General features: G+C 43.3%; 1 protein-coding gene across 2 annotated transcripts; it reads left to right on the top strand.

The window, feature by feature from the left end:
• Positions 1-778: 778 nt before the first annotated feature.
• LOC120028564 (atypical kinase COQ8B, mitochondrial-like) lies at positions 779-12,733 on the top strand. 2 transcript variants are annotated; one of them, XM_038973755.1, is made up of 15 exons: positions 779-871; positions 1,339-1,520; positions 1,732-2,058; positions 2,547-2,613; positions 3,510-3,581; positions 5,463-5,579; positions 5,776-5,861; positions 6,244-6,384; positions 6,741-6,822; positions 6,990-7,083; positions 7,410-7,551; positions 10,287-10,394; positions 10,783-10,848; positions 11,065-11,151; positions 11,462-12,733. In XM_038973755.1, exons 2-15 carry the CDS (start codon positions 1,341-1,343, stop codon positions 11,768-11,770), a joined length of 1,878 nt encoding a protein of 625 aa, XP_038829683.1. In that variant the 5' UTR covers positions 779-871; positions 1,339-1,340; the 3' UTR covers positions 11,771-12,733. The 2 variants fall into 2 exon arrangements, with proteins under 2 accessions (XP_038829683.1, XP_038829684.1); XM_038973756.1 differs by lacking the exon at positions 3,510-3,581.
• Positions 12,734-20,608: the final 7,875 nt, after the last annotated feature.

Here is a 20,608-nt window from a genome sequence, read left to right as displayed (position 1 = left end):
TGTTTTTTTACTCATTTTTTTTTCTCTCCCACGACGTTATTCCTCTCTCCTACAGTGTCATCACAATTACATGCACATGGTTAATTATGCAAATTAGGCGATGACGTCATTTAGCGACTTCTAGCGACTTTTAGGACAGCCAATAGCTACTTTCCTTACTGAGGAGTTGGCAACACTGGGTCGCTAGCTTCCCTTGCATTCATTCAATGCCACGGGCGCCAACAAGGTCATACTCATTTCGACCTGACGGCTGGCGCTGGCTGGCTGCTGCAACATAGCATCAGTTAGATGGGCTACACATAAAGGGGCAGAGTGGCACTGTTTCGCTCGCTTGGGTGCTTTCTCCGGTGAGATACATCTCGCCTCTTGTGAATTGAATGACAATTATGAAACTCAGAGAGACGAACGATAAATTATTGTATATATTTTTTCCTTTTTAAATGTTTGGGGGAAGCCTGGCTTTCCTTGGCATCCATAAATACACGCCACTGAGCATCAGCACCATCCTCAAGATTTTGTAACTACATTCCAAACAAGTGCATGCTTCCTCATGATACGCCCATTAATATGTTATTGGCCATTAGGTTGCCGTAGCCACACCTTTCACTTCTCTGATTTGTTCAGTGGAAAAACTTTCCTCCGTCAATCACACATTAAATCATTGAAACGTGGCGTAGGATTGGTCTAGTGATATTACGCCCGCCTTCTCCTATTTTGCCCGGCGCAGTTGGACCACAAGCACGTCTGTCAATTTAGTCAAACCTCTATTTCCGGGTCTGAAAGTTGTTGCAAAACAGCGTCCATTGACTTCACGGGCAAGAGGACAGTCGTCAGCTACTCTCCAAATTCTATAGGAAGCATCCCTTCAATAGTAAGTGACTGACAATTCCTTGGTATATTTTAAACTATCTAGCTAAAATTAACTAAGTGATTCATTAGCTCTGATGTTTGGGTGTGAAGCCTAGCTAACTAACCTAGTAGCTAGTGTGAACAACATGCTTGGGTTAAATCTATGCATTCAACGTTACCCAAATTAAAAATCGAATTTTTGCCTCTTATATTCGATTGTGTCGTAACTGCACCACTATCTTCACTTGGTAATCAAACGACAACGTCTTTGGGAAAGCATATAAGTTACTTATATAGCCTGTGAGGAGTGCAGGTCGAAGACACACGTGTGTGCATTACATGTCATGCATACTGAATCTTCTTCAATGATAAGCCAAGCTTAGACTAAATGTATAGGTAGATTTAGTGTGTGTGTGTGTGTGTGTGTGTGTGTGTGTGTGTGTGTGTGTGTGTGTGTGTGTGTGTGTGTGTGTGTGTGTGTCTTTGCAGAGATGCTAGCTGAGGTGTTTCAGGTGCTGCGGGGAGCAGGGAAGGTTGGCCAAGCGTTTGCCAACACCCAGGGGGAGATGCTGAGGCTAATGGCCTGTAACTCCACGCTGGGCACTGGGGTCAAAGCTGCCCAGGAGGTGGTTGAGAGCGTAATGGGCACAGTCATGGGTGGTTCTGCCATGGTATGTTCACACGGGAGAGAAGGGGGCCTTTCTGCACACATCAAATAAATAGATGTACATTGGAGACATTATCACAGTTCAATGGCCTTTTCAGCTCTTAGGCTGCATAAAGTGTTATAGTACTCTGCCTAATACAATTGCGTGCACCATGGTGTCTATTGCCTGCAGTGACATTGAATGAGGCACTGAATGTGACATTTTCCATATTCAGCAACAGTCTATCAAGGATGATGTGTTCCCTGATGCTGAGGGATGGGAGGAAATGGACCCGGATGAGGCTGCTAAATGGGCGGTGGGCTCTGAATTCCCCCCAGGCCCAGGGGCCACAGAGATGCCCAGCGGAGTGCCTCACAGCCCAGCCCGGGGTCCAGGGGGAGCAGGCTTGCCTGGCCAAAGTTCCCGGTTCCTGCACATCGCCTCGACGCAACGCCACACCAGGTTTGTCCATGACTCGGTAGTGGCCAGACTCACCCCAGAGGACATCAAGAAGGCCAGGGAGTCCAAGCAGGCACTCTCCAGGCCTATTGTTAAGCAGAAGGTCAGTGACGTATGCTTACCTCCTGATTGTCTGGGCTGTTCCACTGACTGGGTGTTGGGCTGGCATTGTAGTTGTAAATCATGATGGGGACATTGGGGGTTAAGTTGGTCTTTGCTATATTAGGAAATAATTTCTCCATTTTCTACAAAAGTATGCAATGGCGGTCTTTATACATAGGCCAACTGTACTGTGCTTCACATGAATATTGTACATCTAAATATATCCTCTGGGATGAACTAATTTGATATAGGCCTACCGATGTGGTACTGTATTACTCCAGGTATGTGCTATAGCTGAAACATGGTGGCATGTAGTCTCTCAGGCCCTTATGTTATGGAACATCCACTACTGTGCAGTGTTATCCTTTGGCACGAGACTGGGGTCTTTTAGCCTCAAATAATTTAGATGTTGCAGGTTGTAGCTCAAATTAGCTCATTTGATTATGTTTGGTGTTAGATATTGTTTTAATGGAAGTCTCATTTTTACAGCTTAGTGATCGTGCAAGAGAGAGGAAGGTCCCTGCCACGAGAATCAGCAGGCTGGTCAACTTCGGGGGTAAGAGTTTCACTGCAATGAATGGAAATCAACCCCAGATATTGCAGTTTATTTAGGTACACCTATAGGATTCTATTGATAGATGCCTAAAGAAACATGACCCAGCCAGCATGCAGCTATATTACAATCAATCAATATTTCTAGTACATTATTAAATCAACCATTATAGTCATTACATCATTGCACAGCCCAGTCCCTATGACCTTGATTTCACTGGGGCTAAGCTGCCTGCCATCCAGGACCTCTACACGGTGTCAGAGGAAGGCCTTAAAAATTGTCAAGCGGTACCGGAGTGCCAAGTCTAGGACAAAAAGGCTTCCCAACCCAACCCCTCTTTTACGCTGCTGCTACTCTCTGTTTATCATATATGCACAGTCACTTTAACTATACATATGTACATACTACCTCAATTGACCCGACCAACCAGTGCTCCCGCACATTGGCTAACCGGGCTATCTGCATTGTGTCCCACCACCTGCCAACTCCTCTTTACGCTACTGCTACTCTCTGTTCATCATATATGCATAGTCCCTTTAACCATATCTACATGTACATACTACCTCAATCAGCCTGACTAACCGGTGTCTGTATGTATCCTCGCTACTGTATATAGCCTCGCTACTGTTTTTCACTGTCTTTTTACTGTTTTTATTTCTTTACTTACCTATTGTTCACCTAATACCTTTTTTTTGCACCATTGGTTAGAGCCTGTAAGTAAGCATTTCACTGTAAGGTCTACACCTGTTGTATTCGGTGCACGTGACAAATAAACTTTGATTTGATTTTGACTTAAATGGCACATGTGTATGATGGCCAGACAAAGGAGAGATCAGTGTGCGTCTCAAGTGAAACAATGTAGTGTTTGGCACACTTCCTTATGTCTGTCTCGTTGTCAGGTCTGGCAGTCGGGCTGGGACTAGGTGCCATTGCAGAGGTGGCGAAGCAGTCTATGGGAGCCAAGCGTTCAGGTACAGTTGAAGTCGGAAGTTTACATACACCTTAGCCAAATACATTTAAACTCTGTTTTTTCACAATTCCTGACATTTAATCCTAGTAAAAATTCCCCGTCTTAGGTCAATTAGGATCACCACTTTATTTTAAGAATGTGAAATGTCAAAATAATAGTAGAGATAATGATTTATTTCAGCTTTTATTTCTTTCATCACATTCCCAGTGGGTCAGAAGTTTACATGCACTCAATTAGTATTTGGTAGCGTTGCCTTTAAATTGGGTCAAACGTTTTGGGTAGCCTTCCACAAGCCTGGCCCATTCCTCATGACCGAGCTGGTGTAACATGAGTCAGGTTTGTAGGCCTCCTTGCTCGCACATGCTTTTTCAGTTCTGCCCACAAATTTTCTATAGGATTGAAGTCAGGGCTTTGTGATGGCCACTCCAATACCTTGACTTTGTTGTACTTAAGCCATTTTGCCACAACTTTGTAAGTATGCTTGGGGGTCATTGTCCATTTGGAAGACCCATTTGCGACCAAGCTTTAACTTTCTGACTGATGTCTTGAGATGTTGCTTCAATATATCCACATAATTGTCCTCCCTCATGATGCTATCTACTTTGTGAAGTGCACCAGTCCCTCCTGCCGCATAGCACCACCACAACATGATGCTGCCACCCCCGTGCTTCACGGTTGGGATGGTGTTCTTCGGCTTGCAAGCCTCCCCCTTTTTCCTCCAAACATAACGATGGTCATTATGGCCAAACAGTTCTATTTTTGTTTGATCAGACCAGAGGACATTTTTCCAAAAAGTACGATCTTTTTCCCCATGTGCAGTTGCAAACCGTAGTCTGGCTTTTTTATGATGATTTTGCAGTGGCTTCTTCCTTGCTGAGCGGCCTTTCAGGTTATGTCGATATAGGACTCGTTTTACTGTGGATATAGATACTTTTGTACCTATTTCCTCCAGCATCTTCACAAGGTCCTTTGCTGCTGTTCTGGGATTGATTTGCACTTTTTGCACCAAATCACGTTCATCTCTAGGAGACAGAACGCATCTCTTTCCTGAGCGGTATGATGGTTGCGTGGTCCCATGGTGTTTATACTTGAGTACTATGGTTTGTACAGATGAACGTGGTACCTTAAGGTATTTGGAAATTGCTCCCAAGGATGAACCAGACTTGTGGAGGTCTACCATTTTTTTTTCTGAGGTCTTGGCTGATTTCTTTTGATCTTCCTATGCCTTCAAGCAAAGAGGCACTGAGTTTGAAGGTCGGCCTTGAAATACATCCACAGGTACACCTCCAATTGAGTCAAATGATGTCAATTAGCCTATCAGAAGCTTCTGAAGCCATGACATCATTTTCTGGAATTTTCCAAGCTGTTTAAAGGCACAGTCAACTTAGTGTATGTAAACTTCTGACCCACTGGAATTGTGATACAGTGAATTAATCTGTCTGTAAACCATTGTTGGAAAAATTACTTGTCATGCACAAAGTAGATGTCCTAACCGACTTTCCAAAACTATAGTTTGTTAACAAGAAATTTGTGGAGTGGTTGATAAACAAGTTTTAATGACTCGAACCTAAGTGTATGTAAACTTCCGACTTCAACTGTAGGTTCCTCCATGCATCTCTGAAACAGACCCTGAGATGAAGAAGCTGCATGATAGGTTGTTCGATTGGCCACCAGGCTGGCATTGGGTTGAATCTGGACTGATTTGAAGTTCCTCTCAATATGGCTTGGTTCACCATTGAATGTTATGATATACAGTATTTCTCATGTTGGTGTGTAGTTACTCTGGTCTTGCTCATGAATTCAGACCTTAGTTTGTTTTACTCTATGCTTGCTTCTCTCCTTCATTCTGATTCCATAATAAACTCGACCATGTCTCTCTCAGAGGGTGCCCTGTTGGACTCTCCTCTCCTGTCCGAGGCCAATGCTGAGAGGATAGTGGACACCTTGTGCAAAGTCAGAGGGGCAGCCCTCAAAATAGGACAGATGCTCAGTATACAAGGTATAATGGTCTACCCTCCCCTCTGTCACCCATCACATTTATCTTTGATGAATTCAATTGGAATAATTGTTGGATGGTTATGCTGCATCTATAAAGGCATTTATAGATGCTACATTACATTCTATGTAAAGTATTACCAATTCAACACATTATGCATACCAGGTAAATTTAACATATGTTGTGCTCTTCCCTGTAGATAACTCCTTCATAAACCCGCAGCTACAGAAGATCTTTGAGCGGGTCCGACAGAGCGCAGACTTCATGCCCTCCTGGCAGATGAATGTGAGTCATGCATACACTGAAATTATTATAAAAATAAATGCATTTAACCTTTATTTAACTAGGCAAGTCAGTTAAGAACAAATTCTTATTTACAATGACGGCCTACACCGGCCAAACCCGGACGACGCTGGGCCAATTGTGCGCCGCCCTATGGGACTCCCAATCACGGCCGGCAGTGATACAGCCTGGATTTGAACCAGGGTGTCTGTAGTGACGCCTCTAGCACTGCGGTGCCTTAGATTGCTGCGCCTATCGGGAGTCTTCTTGAACTTCAGATATTGTATAGTAATATTTGACATTCCACTGCTACGAATGTTAGCAAGTCATTTTGGAATCAAATTGGACTTCAAGACTGTCCGCTCTGCTGTGTATGTGACTGCAGAAAGTTCTGGAGGAGGAGCTAGGTGCGGGCTGGAGGGAAAAGCTATCGTCGTTTGCGGACAAGCCCTTCGCCGCCGCCTCCATTGGCCAGGTGCATCACGGGAAGCTGCACGATGGCAGGGAGGTCGCCATGAAGATCCAGGTGAGGGATGCCATACATATCCTTTGGCATCCAAAGAGATCCAGGCTCCAATTCCAGGTTCAGTAGTATAGTAGCAATGGTATCAGTCAATGACCCATGAAGAGGTTTTATTTGTCATTGTAAAATGTAGATTATTTTTAAAAAAAACGTCTACCTAAAATCCCGACCCCTAGTTAAGGGTTGGTTGCCTTTTGTTAACAGTAACTTGTAAAAAAAAAAAAAAATTATTGTTCTGGTAAAGAGACTATCTCAGTGTTTTGTCATGGGAGCTCTAAGATTAGGTTATTGATATTCTCAGACAGTCTTTGATCTTTTCTCATGTAATTCTGGATGTCTGTTCTCTCTCTTCATTGCAGTACCCAGGAGTAGCTGAGAGCATCCACAGTGACATCAACAACCTGATGTCTGTGCTGAAGATGAGTATTGTTCTACCAGACGGTAAGGGTTCAGAAATCCAAACTAATAATAATTTATTCAATTTATATAGCGCTTTTCATTACTAAAATAATCTACTTGAATGCTTTGTAGTGAGAAAGATATCCTAGTACTTGGGAAAATGCCCTCAGGAGGCTGCCTAACTTACATTGACATTTATTTTCTCACAGGCTTGTTTGCAGACAGTAGTCTAGAAGTCCTTCAAAGGGAGCTGGCGTGGGAGTGCGACTACAAGAGAGAGGCGGAGAGTGCCAAGCATTTTAAGTAAGCCCTACACCACTGAGTCTGTCATAAAGCATGATGTCTCTTCAGAAGGATAATTAACTTGAATAGCCTGTAGTAGTCCTCTTAGTGTATCCAAATGTTACTATACAGTGAGTATAAATTAAATGCCACTTTCCACAGTATTGGGGAAGCTGGCCCTCATGTGATTTCTATCTTTATTTATTTCAGTTCCTGTCAGGATGATACGCTCTCTAATGCACTGTGAATCTGATGGTAGTACAATTTGTGGGCCTGTTGTGTATTGATGCATAGCAATGTACCAGCTCAGTCCTGTTGAGCAGATTAATGATTTCTGTCTGCCTCAGGTCACTTCTGGCGGATGACCCATTTTTCCACGTTCCATTTGTGGTGGACGAGCTCTCAGGAAGGAGGGTTCTGGCCATGGAGCTGGTGTCAGGGGTACCACTGGACAGCTGTGTGGATCTGGATCAGGAGACAAGGAATCAGGTTAGAGTTGACCTCCACCCAGGAGAATAAACATTGGGTGAATGGCCTTTTTCCCGGTAGCGCTGTGGGGGGATGTTGTGGACACATCATTGCCTAACCTTAGTCTAACTCAGTGACTGGTTGACTGGTTGTAGCTCTGACTGCCCTTAACCCAGAGTTTCCCAAACTCGGCCCTTCGGACCCCGGGGGGGTTTAGATGTTTAGATAATACTACTAGAGGTCCAACGATTATGATTTTTCAACGGCGATACTGATTATTGGAGGACCAAAAAAAGCAGATACCGATTAATCGGACACATTTTTTAATTATTATTTTATATATATTTGTAGTAATGACAATTACAACAATACTTAATGAACACTTATTTTAACTTAATATAATACATCAATGAAATCTATTCAGTCTCAAAAAATAATGAAACATATTCAATTTGGTTTAAATAATGCAAAAAAATGTGCAATGCAAAAAAGCTAACGTTTAAGTTCCTTGCTCAGAACATGAGACCATATGAAAGCTGGTGGTTCCTTTTTAACATGAGTCTTCAATATTCCCAGTTAAGAAGTTTTAGGTTGTATTTATTATAGGACTATTTCTCTCTATACCATTTGTATTTCATATACCTTTGACTATTGGATGTTTTTATAGGCACTATAGTATTGCCAGCCTAATCTCGGGAGTTGATAGGCTTGAAGTCATAAACAGCGCTGTGCTTCAAGCATTGCAAAGAGCTGCTGGCAAATGCAGGAAAGTGCTGTTTGAATGAATGATTATGAGCCTGCTACTGCTTAACACCGCTCAGTCAGACTGCTCTATCAAATCATAGACTTAACTATAATATAATAAACACACAGAAATACGAGCCTTAGGTCATTAATATGGTCAAATCCGGGAACTATAATTTCGAAAACAAGACGTTTAATTCTTTCAGTGAAATACGGAACCTTTATCTAAGTCTAAATATTGCTGTTACATTGCACAACCTTCAATGTTATGTCATAATTATGTAAAATTCAGGCTAATTAATTACGGTCTTTGTTAGGAAGAAATGGTCTTCACACAGTTCACAACGAGCCAGGTGGCCCAAATACCCTGACTCTGCTTGCACAGAACGCAAGAGAAGTGACACAATTTCTCTAGTTAAAAGAAATTCATGTTATCAGGCAATATTAACTAAATATGCAGGTTTACATTTTTTTTTTCTTGTGTATTGATTTTAAGAAAAGCATTGATGTTCATGGGTAGGTACACATTGGTGCAACGACAGTGCTTTTTTCACGAATGTGCTTAAATCATCACCCGTTTGGCGAAGTAGGCTGTGATTCAATGATAAATTAACAGGCACCGCATTGATTATATGCAACGCAAGACAAGCTATTTAATTTTTTTTTTTTTTTTAAACATTTTTATCCCATTTTCTCCCCAATTTTCGTGGTATCCAATCGCTAGTAATTACTATCTTGTCTCATCGCTACAACTCCCGTACGGGCTCGGGAGAGACGAAGGTTGAAACCCATGCGTCCTCCGAAGCACAACCCAACCAAGCCGCACTGCTTCTTAACACAGCGCGCCTCCAACCCGGAAGCCAGCCGCACCAATGTGTCGGAGGAAACACCGTGTACCTGGCCCCCTTGGTTAGCGCGCACTGCGCCCGGCCCGCCACAGGAGTCGCTGGAGCGCGATGAGACAAGGATATCCCTACCGGCCAAACCCTCCCTAACCCGGACGACGCTATGCCAATTGTGCGTCGCCCCACGGACCTCCCGGTCGCGGCCGGCTGCGACAGAGCCTGGGCGCGAACCCAGAGACTCTGGTGGCGCAGTTAGCACTGCGATGCAGGACAAGCTAGTTAACCTAGTAATTTCATCAACCATGTGTAGTTAACTAGTGATTGTGTGAAGATTTGATTGTTTTTTATAAGATAAGTATAAGATAAGTTTAATGCTAGCTAGCAACTTACCTTGGCTCCTTGCTGCACTTGCATAACAGGTGGTCAGCCTGTCTCCTTGTGGAGTGCAATGTAATCAGCCATAATCGGCGTCCAAAAATGCCGATTACCGATTTGTTATGAACTTGAAATCGGCCCTAATTAATCGGCCACGGCTATGACTCACAGCTGACGTTTTGGCAAAAACCAAAACGTTGCACCTCTTGGGGTCCCGAGGACTGAGTTTGGGAAATCCTGCCTTAACCGTTAGATAGGTTGATAAGCTATGACTCTGCAGACCACCTGTATAATGTGCTTTTCTCAGTTGTCACTGGTATGAAGAAATTAGGCATCCCCTCGCCCCCCCCCCAAACCCTGAAGCAATGAATCATACACCATTGTCTCTACACCCAGAAGTAGAGGAATCATTCATATTTATTAATGGCTCAAGTGATTGTGGAATCTGGTTTAAAATGACTCCAGGGTTCTTACTTTGTGAACAGACAACGTTTCACTCACGATTCAGCACCTGTGGCGTTGGGATGAAATGAAAACGACAGATAACGGAGAGCATTATTAATACTTTAAAAAGACGCTCTAAAACCACATTTCTGAAGCAACACTATGAACATGGCTCATTTTGACCAGCAGGGGGCAGTATCCCAAGTTGAGTGGTGACACTGATATCACTCACACTATGTAGTGGATGCATCCCAAATGTCACCCTGTTCCCTATTTGGTGCCATTTTGGGACTCAGTTTAGGAGTGATAAACTGACCCCTGTGGTCCCACATCACCTCTCCCCTACAGATCTGCTTCAACATCCTACAGCTGTGTCTGAGAGAGCTCTTTGAGTTCCGCTTCATGCAGACGGACCCCAACTGGGCCAACTTCTTCTACAACGCTGAGCAGAACAAGGTGAGAGGGCGAGTGAGCCTGTGACGAGATGCTAGAGGTGTCTCATCTGGCACCCTATTCCCTATATAGTGCGCTACTTTTGACCAGAGGCCACAGGGTGCGCTGATTTTTATGTAGGGAATAGGGTGCCATTGGGGACTTAACCTCTGTGTCATTCATCAATACCATGACTCTGACCTTCAATCATGTTTTTGTATTAAATAGCTTTATAATGGATTTATGAATACATGTACACTGAAATACATTTTATGTACATGTATTCAGTGTATCATACATTTTCATGAGAACATACCACTTTATTCCCCGCATTCATGAACATGTGTGATGGCGATTGTTCTTTTGGTGGGGATGTTACGTAGTTAAACCTCCGCCCACTTTGTGTCTCCAGATTATTCTGTTGGATTTCGGTGCGTGCCGGGATTACCCTGAGGCCTTCACAGATGATTACGTACAGGTAAATTAATCTGAGTCGTGTGCATTAAAACACCAAACGAAAGGAAATGGGCCGAAGCAGGGACGGACTACCTGGACAACGTTTTTCTACGGTGTGCCCTAACAATTACCTGATGAATGACAGATTCCATGAATATTTTAGACCCAGGAGCACAGCATATCAAATGGCTTTGATTTTGTTCTCTGTAACCTTTTGATGACGTCTGTCTGTGTCCAGGTGGTGCACGCAGCCTCCATCGGAGATAGGGAGACTGTGCTGGAGAAATCCAAGGACCTCAAGTTCCTCACAGGGTTTGAGGCCAAGGTAAGAAGGTATTTTTGTGCAGTGATAACCATGGTGTCATGAAGCGTATACATTTTTTATGTGTGGTTTATGACATCACCCTTCTCTCTCTGTTCCCTTTCTCCTCTCCTTCTACTGGGGCAGGGTTGTATACATAGCCATGTACTTTTCTACACTTTTGAGTCAGTAAAAAAAACTAATAAACAGAGGGATATATAATATTATTCATTTTAAGACCATAATAAAGGTTCATACATGCTTTTAACAAGTAATAAAGCATTATACATGCGGAGTGTTACCAAGTTGTGTTGAAAATGCCCCCTCTCCCAAGGCGTTCCAGGACGCCCACGTGGAGGCAGTGATGATCCTGGGCGAGGCCTTCGCCAACTCTGACCCCTTTGACTTTGGCACCCAGAGCACCACGCAGCGGATCCAGAGCCTGATCCCCGTCATGCTGCGTCACCGCCTCACCCCGCCCCCCGAGGAGACCTACTCCCTGCACCGCAAGATGGCCGGCTCCTTCCTCATCTGTTCCAAGCTTGGCGCCAAAATTGCCTGCAAGGACATGTTCCTGGACATCTACAATTCCTACCAACAGCGGCGGCTGGAGAAGGAGCAGGCTGCCCAAGTTCAGGCCTAGATGGGGTCAAAGGTCATTACTAGTGGTCACTCTCTGGCAGAAGTCCCATGGCTGTGGACTAGGTTTATTTAAGAGAGGGTAACTGTAGTACATGGGTGATCTACTGACTCCCAGTACTTTGACTGTCAGTGACTCGATACCACTCAATGAGGTGGGCTGACAGTAAGGAGTGGTAGGTGGAGCGTCTGCTTGTATAAACGAACACAGAAAGAAACTCTATGGCATTTGTGTGATTGAATCACTTGAGATTGGTGTTAATAATATTTGTTTAATGTAAATGTATGAAGGCCATATAACTGATTTGAGCTGTGTCTCTGTTGGGGGGGGGGGGGAAAGGTAATATGTTTTGAGTGTTGGTTTGTGTTTTTGATGTGCCCTGGTCTAATGGTTTCCAACAAACTCTCATTTTAATGCAGATTGATTATTACATGTTAATGCCACAAACATGACATTTGTTTCTGAAAATGGCATTGTTTGTACTAAAAGGCATTTTGACACTGAAAAGTTATTTGGACATAATTGTACACACTACAAAGATTACTCTTTCAAATATTGTTGCAATCTTCCAACAGGTATATTTTTGGCTAAAAAAAACAATGTCTGGGAGATTTACTATTTAAAGCCAGAAAATATCTTCTATACTAGTCTTAATATACAAGGCTTATTTCACTGCCTTGTTGGGTTGCAGTATTAAGCCATCTTGTGAATGTATTTCCACGATATGTTAGAAGAGCAGTGTTTGTATGTATTTTAAAGGACTGTTTGATGGAAACCATAGAAGATGTCCTTAAACAGTGTAATAAAATAGTCCTGCTAGATGACGCCAACTGTAAAAAGCCTCAGCATAAATATGTGCGTTGACATTTTCACATGATATGCTGTACATGCACTTTGGGACCATACTTCAGCTCCATAAGACAAATGATTATTCTGTGGGTTTCCATCCTTGCAATAAACAGTTGACTAAAATAGAGACCTTTTGCCACTGGCTAGCTGTTTAAACAGGGTTTAATTCAGACCCAAACGGGCTGAAATGGGGAGGACTAAGCTCAATTTCTCCAATAAGATGCATTTATTTTGTTGCAACGGTTTGCACTAATGAATATACCCCTGTGCTAGCAGGCGCCTGCTAGTAACGAGGTAATTTACCTGCTCAGTAGGTAACATGAAAACCTTTTGACATCTTCACTCTGATGATTAAGAGTCTGGGCAGGGAAGTGAACATTGACTAACTGGCTCTTGTGTTACTGTATATGCTGCTAAACCCTTTGATGTTCACAAGGAGAAGCACTGCAAGGCGCACACAGAGATGAAGGTTTGCTGCTGTGAGCCCCAGCTGTTGGACTCCCTTCGTCACTCCCTAAGAGTCATTCACTGTTCATGTCTCTGGACTGAAATAGAGTAAACCTTCCAGGGTCTACATACACAACATTATGATAATAGATCCTACCATTCTAATGCCATTTCCTCCACAATAATATAATGGACGGTCATCCACTGTGTTTATTCATCTCTGGTCCATCTACCTTGTCCTTGTACCAGACATACCTCTGATTGTCAAGGTAGAATATTGACTAAGTAGACTTACTGTCAGACCCTGAAGCTGTCAATAATGTTCAATCACAGTCTAACCCTATTCAACCCTAGCACAGTATAATCAGTGTATCTCAGACATCAGTGTATTTGTTTTGAAAACCTTAACTATTCTTTATGAGAAGAGGAGTGCTGTGCTAAAGTCCTGTAGGCACAAGCTATAAGTTACACAAGTATGCATGTAGGGCCAAACGAGTATGAGTGTTAGTATTAATTGCCACTTCTCAAGACATTTCTCAACTAAGATGTAATGACTAGCACATACACTGGGGAAGGAAAGGCCCAGTGATGTTGTAGTATAGCGTAATGGAAAGTTGGATTGCAACAGTGCTAATAATGACCAGATGGTTTTAGTTTATATCGGCATGAAAATTGACGTTTTATTAGGCAGCACATTCCATCCACTGTGTCTTGCTAAAAGCTGATGATGTCTACTGAAACCACAAAGTCAATTGAGGAAAACTGTTTCTTATAGAAGTTAAATCTGGAGACTTTTTGGGATCTTCACAGTCCGAATTGATCTCTGAAGCTTTTTAGCCCACACATCAATCATTCAGTAGATTCTCCTCCACAATCTTGAAGGCAGGACATCATGGCATCTTCTGCCTGACAAGAACACATTTGTCCATTTAAAGCCCATTTATTTTAGTCTTAAATACCAATTTAGGTTTACTACAATCCAACTTGAAAGAAAAGAGCTGTTAATTAAGTGGTAATAGTGTAGCCACTTTTTGAATTATTATGGGCTCCCGAGTGGTGCAGCACTGCATCTTAGTGCTAGAGCCGTCACTACAGGACCCTGGTTCGAATCCAGGCTGTATTACAACCGGCCGTGATTGGGAGTCCCATAGGGCGGCGCACATTTGGCGTCGTCCGGGTTTGTCCGGTGTAGGCCGTCATTGTAAATAATAATGTGTTCTTCACTGACTTGCGTAGTTAAATAGAGGTTAACAAAATAATATATATATATATATAAAACACACGGTGGCGCTGTAGAGTGACTGAAACATGGGTCCGTTGTATTTTTGTAAAACTTTAATGGGTAGAGTAAATTTGCATGTCCGGGCGTCTGTGCCAATAGGCTCGCTCAGAAGGCAGGGCCAGCGAGTGGAGTTGGGAGAGGAACCCAATCTGTGCGACAGTAACTGCACAGTCAACTAAAGCATAAATATTACAAAACATTTATCGAAATCGTTATTCACTGCTCGTCTTGTTTTTTTGTTTTATTTTATTAAAAGCGGATTGACTCGTACAAGTATTTGCATCAAGAAGACCACTTGCCCGCATCGCATCATCGCTCCATCCAATGTTCATGAAGACGTTCTGAAATTACATGTTCTTCCATATTTCGTTGGGATTGGATTACACAAAAGGCGGCACGGACTCACACAATTATTCACTCTTCTCATTGGTGAGTTGACTCTATATTCCCTATACCCATACTGTTATTTATGGAGACTTGATGTTTTGTTGATTTTGAATGGTTAATAATGAATTAATCTCTGTGCGTGCATGTCTCGGAAGTCTTCTTCGTTTTCAAATCCAAGAAATGCGATCAATTAGTAGGAACAAGATGCGAAACAATTTAGATCTATTGAAAAATAACTGCAGCCAATAGTTTTGAAATAGGCTATTTATATGCATGGAATATGTTAAATGATTTGCAGTGTCTGCAGAAGCCTATGGTTCAGTCAAGACCACCACTTACACGCCGCTCTGCATTGCCGAATCATTACGTTCTGAGGCAGATGTATACCATTGTATTCTGCTTGTGGTGTGGAAACATGATCTGGGTTTTATTGAAAGGTAACCTATGAAATATCTGTGTCCGGTGTAATAGAGCCATATGCCCACCTTCTATCGTGTTCTGTGCGCCTGTAGTTTTTGCCTATTCATCTCTACAGTAATACATTTCAAAAACGCGCCCTGCATTTTTATACGACGCATGCCTGCAATGAAACACCTTATACTTTCATGTAGGCTACCTGTCCGCATCCTCTGATATGGCGAAGGGAACAGTCAACTGGAATAGTATAGGTGGGGCTGAAAGGAAGTGTAGTTTTGCTACTGTATCCTATTGTAATGGAAGGCTATAAAGAACATCAGTTTTGTGGAAGAACGACAAGCCAGGGCAGGTATGGAGGGATCGACACTCACATTATACAGAATATATGACTGGCTTCACTTGTGTGTAAGCCTAACACTATGATAATACTATGACACAATGACTTGCGGGTTCTAATACTCTGGTAGGATGGCTGAGATATGTGTCCAGACCAGCGTCCAGACATTGACCCCAGATGTCCCCCACACAATACACTCATCCTCTTGTTAGAAACCAATGATGATTGAGGCTGGGGGTGATGATGAGGATGCATCATACTGTAGCAGGCATTCAAGTTTCTTGTCATCCCATCATGGCCATACTTATAGGCCCTGCCATTGGGGCCTTGTTGTCACCATAAGGCAAAAATATGTGACTCAGCAGAATGTAATACATTGACAGATGGTGCTTATGTGCTGTATTGATCTGTGACTCCGCCCAGAGACAGAGAGCAGGGGTAGATCTCAATTGCATAGTCCTCGTGTCCTCTCTCCTCGGCTCCTTCTCAAAACCCATTGGATGAGAAAGCCAGAGTTCCTCCCCTCTCGAGGAGTATGCAATTGGGATCTTCCCGAGGACTCCTTGAGGCCAAAGTGTTGACAACTCAAGGCAAGTTTTACATCAAGCCACCCACGCATGAAATACCCCCAACATCCTATGTGCAAAGCAACATCAGGAATGATCTGTTGAGTACCATGTGTATTTATAATTTAAAATTAGTAAGCTGCTTAAATGCTTGAGTTGACATATAGGTATGCATATCATGTATAAACAACAGTGCATTATAACATTCTTTACATGTGTCTTGATTGCATACCTTACATTCTTAAGCACAGCGGGTCATGTTATTCGGGGGGGTCTGTCAGTCTGTTGGCCTCTGATGTCACATGCCGAGCATTAACAATGGGGACAGTGTGGCTCACCTGCCTGGATAGCTAGAAAGCTGCATGGGCAGGACTCTCCAGGGCAGGGCTGGGTCTGACCTGCGTGCCGCACTGTAGTGCAATGACTTTAAACTTAGGCCTATTGTCTTTGCTGGTATTGGCCCATTTTAATGCAGCCCACTAAGAAATGGTTGAGGATTTGGGTGAGGAGCATGTACAGTTGAATGAGCAACTGTTTGTGTTGCAACCCCTCATCTCCCCAAACCGTTTCCCCTTCCTTTTAGTTAGATTGCAGCGTTTAAAGTTGGCACCCTTTTGTTAGCCAGACGGACACACGGAGGGACAGACCAGCTGGGCCCACAATGGGAGGGGGTCAAAGGTCATCCAATCAGCGGCGAGTTGAGCGGCAGCCGGCAGCGGAAGGCGTTGCTCCCTTTGTGATATTCAGGGTGTGACTGGTAAACAACTGGGTGAACTTCCACCCCACTCTGACCGGCAGTGTTTGAATATACTGTTTAGGGTTTTGGCATTGTAACTTCCAGTCGAGAACATGGGAGGTGCCTTTTTTGTCCAGCCCAGTGATATATAGGTTACTAAAGGAAGTGACTTTGGGATGTGCTATTCTTGTTAGCCTCTTGACAATTATCATGTTTGTACTCTGAGTCTGTGTGAAAGGGACTACGCTCCACTAGTAACCTAGCATTAATTATAGCAGTCTATTTTGGGTGGCTGAATTAATCACAGAAGAGAGAGGGAGAGAGTGGGAGAGAGTGAGAGAGAGAGAGAGATGGGAATTAGCCAACAGGGACAAAAAAGCTATTTGTCTCCTGTTCTCTCTCAGCCCAACAGAAAAATCCTCAGGTCATTGGAAATGATTACATCAACGTGTGCATAGCTTTGAGCCAGAAGATTCTCTTGTCTTCCTCAATTTGTATTTCTGTCAGCTGCTTTTCTGTACACAGACATTCGTACATTAGAACTTTCTGATCTTCTCTGTGCCTACAGTGCCTTGCAAAAGTATTCATCCCCTTGGCATTTTTCCTATTCTGTTGCATTTCAACCTGTAATATAAATGGATTTTTATTTGGACTTCATGTAATGGGCATACACAAAATAGTCCACATTGGTGAAGTGAAATTTAAAAAATAACTTATTTTAAAAAATTCATAAAAAAAAAAAAGGGAAAAGTGGTAGGTGCACATGTATTCACCCCCTTTGCTATGAAGCCCCTAAATAAGATCTGGTGCAACCAATTACCTTCAGAAGTCACATAATTAGTTCAATAAAGTCCACCTGTGCAATCTAAGTGTCACATGATCTGTCACATGATCTCAGTATATATACACCTGTTCTGAAAGGCCCCAGAGTCTGCAACACCACTAAACAAGGTGCACCACCAAGCAAGCGACACCACGAAGACCAAGGAGCTCTCCAAACAGGTCAGGGACAAAGTTGTGGAGAAGTACCGATCAGGGTTGGGTTATAAAAAAATATCAGAAACTTTGAACATCCCACGGAGCTCCATTAAATCCATTATTAAAAAATGGAAAGAATATGGCACCACAACAAACCTGCCAAGAGAGGGCCGCCCACCAAAACTCACAGACCAGGCAAGGAGGGCATTAATCAGAGAGGCAACAAAGAGACCAAAGATAACCCTGAAGGAGCTGCAACACTCCACAGCGGAGATTGGAGTATCTGTCCATAGGACCACTTTAAGCCGTACACTCCACAGAGCTGGGCTTTATGAAAGAGTGTCCAGAAAAAAATAAGCAAACTCGTTTGGTGTTAGCCAAAAGACATGTGGGAGACTCCCCAAACATATGGAAGAAGGTACTCTGGTCAGATGAGACTAAAATTGAGCTTTTTGGCCATCAAGTAAAACGCTATGTCTGGCGCAAACCCAACACCTCTTATCAGCCCGAGAACACCATCTCCACAGTGAAGCATGGTGGTGGCAGCATCATGCTGTGCGGATGTTTTTCATCGGCAGGGCCTGGGAAACTGGTCAGAATTGAAGGAATGATGGATGGAGCTAAAGACAGGGAAATTCTTGAAACCTGTTTCAGTCTTCCAGAGATTTGAGACTGGGACGGAGGTTCACCTTCCAGCAGGACAATGACCCTAAGCATACTGCTAAAGCAACACTCAAGAGGTTTAAGGGGAAACATTTAAATGTATTGAAATAGCCTAGTCAAAGCCCTGACCTCAATCCAATTGAGAATATGTTGTATGACTTAACGATTGCTCTACACCAGCGGAACCCATCCAACTTGAAGGAGCTGGAGCAGTTTTGCCTTAAAAAATCCCAGTGGCTAGATGTGCCAAGCTTATAGAGACATACCCCAAGAGACTTGCAGCTATAATTGCTGCAAAATGTGGCTCTACAAAGTATTGACTTTGGGGGGTGAATAGTTATGCACGCTCAAGTTTTCTGGTTTTTTTGTCTTATTTCTTGTTTGTTTCACAATAAAACATATTTTGCATCTTCAAAGTGGTAGGCATGTTGTGTAAATCAAATAATACAAACCCCCCCAAAAATCTATTTTAATTCCAGGTTGTAAGGCAACAAAATAGGAAAAATGCCAAAGGGGTGAATACTTTCGCAAGCCACTGTATATGCTAAGTTGAGTGATTGGGTTTCCACCTAGTTAATTGCATTCAGCCTATTGTCATTTTCATTAGAGCACTCAATGGCTGTGTATTTCCAACAGGCGTATGTGTTTGTGTGTGAATGAGCGAAGGGAATGGTGCGTGAGAGCAATCATGCATGTGTGTTTGCGTCTGCCGATTTCCCCTTGGTAATCAGTGATTCCTCTGCTTCAGTGGCATTTTGGCTGCAGATAACAAGAAAGTGAATTGCTGTTTCTTAGCAGGGCCAAGTTGGATGTGGTCAGTGTGTGTATGAATGCCATTCCATCGGTGTGACAAACAAGTGCAATCACCAAGAGATGATTGGGGTCGTGATCTTGTGTGATACACAGGTTCACGGTTGAACAGGTCTGACTCTGTGCTGCGTGGTGGGCTAAGTTTGAGGTAGAGCTCTGTGTCTTCTGACAGGAGAGAAGTGGAGCCTACCGGGACTTTTTGAAGCACAATCTGCCAAGCACAGAGCACGCTATTCATCTCGCTCCGTCAAGAGTGGAGAGAAGGGAGACATAGAGGGTTGGTGAGGCTGGGTGCTTTTGGGGTTTTTTCGACGGGGGTGGGGGTTGGATTGGATGGCTTCACAGGTTGGATTATCCTGACTCATCCAGGCAAGCAACTCTAAACAGAGAGGACGGGACGGTAGCAGCCAGCAGGGAAGGACTTTTTCTGGGGTAAACAGAAGCAGTAGGTCTCTGGCAGGGTGTGTGTGTGTGTGTGTGTGTGTGTCTTGGTGTGCATATCTCTGTGTGTGTGTGTGTGTGTGTGTGTGTGTGTGTGTGTGTGTGTGTGTGTGTGTGTGTGTGTGTGTGTGTGTGTGTGTCTGTGTCTCAGAGCACGTCTCTTCTCTGTCAAGCGTCTAATTTTGGAACACGGTTGGTGGTTAAAACACTTGAGATGAAATTCTCCATCAGGGCCTGTCGCTCTAATCACATCTGAGACCGAACTGAAGATTGACCCCTGCTCCGTCATGTCCTCCCTCACCTGGGAGGAGCAGAGGACATTATCACAGTTCCTCATTTGATATTACCGAGAAAACAACTCTAGCTATAGCCTTAGCAATCAAGCTCACGACGTGAGTATTCTTCATTGAGGTTTCAATCTTTTTTTCATTTGGAACAGCACAGTTCAGGCCACAGATCTGACGACACCGGCGGCTACTCAGAAGTTGTTTTGATGGCACACTTCAAACTTCTTTGCCTCATCTGAAGATACTTGACTGAAAGTAAATCTCGTTTGTTTAGTATCTGCCTCTGTCTTTGGGTATTTTGCCTTTGAAAACAGTGCTTTAGAACCAATGCTTTCTACCTTTCAAGCCAGCCAGAGCGCAGAAATAGAAGAGACAGCTAATTGAGACCAAAAACAGATGCGCGTGATCCCTCCAATTGTGTAGAAAGTCACAGACAATGACTCATACCCTGAGAAAAGGTTACAGCATCAAAGTTACATCTGAGATCCACCCTGGCTATACATCAACTCTGTACAACATCTCTTATCCAGTTTCCATCCATTTTAGGATTGCTAAAATATTTTGGTTTGGGAGAGTCTGCTGGCTTTGGATGACTGCTGGTTGTAAATTTGCAAACGAGACATGCTCCTTTCTCTTCTTAT

The sequence above is a fragment of the Salvelinus namaycush genome, chromosome 34 (assembly GCF_016432855.1).
Source record: "Salvelinus namaycush isolate Seneca chromosome 34, SaNama_1.0, whole genome shotgun sequence".
Lineage (NCBI taxonomy): Eukaryota > Metazoa > Chordata > Actinopteri > Salmoniformes > Salmonidae > Salvelinus > Salvelinus namaycush.
Note: the sequence above shows the minus strand (reverse complement) of the source record. Positions and strands in the feature narration are given on the sequence as shown.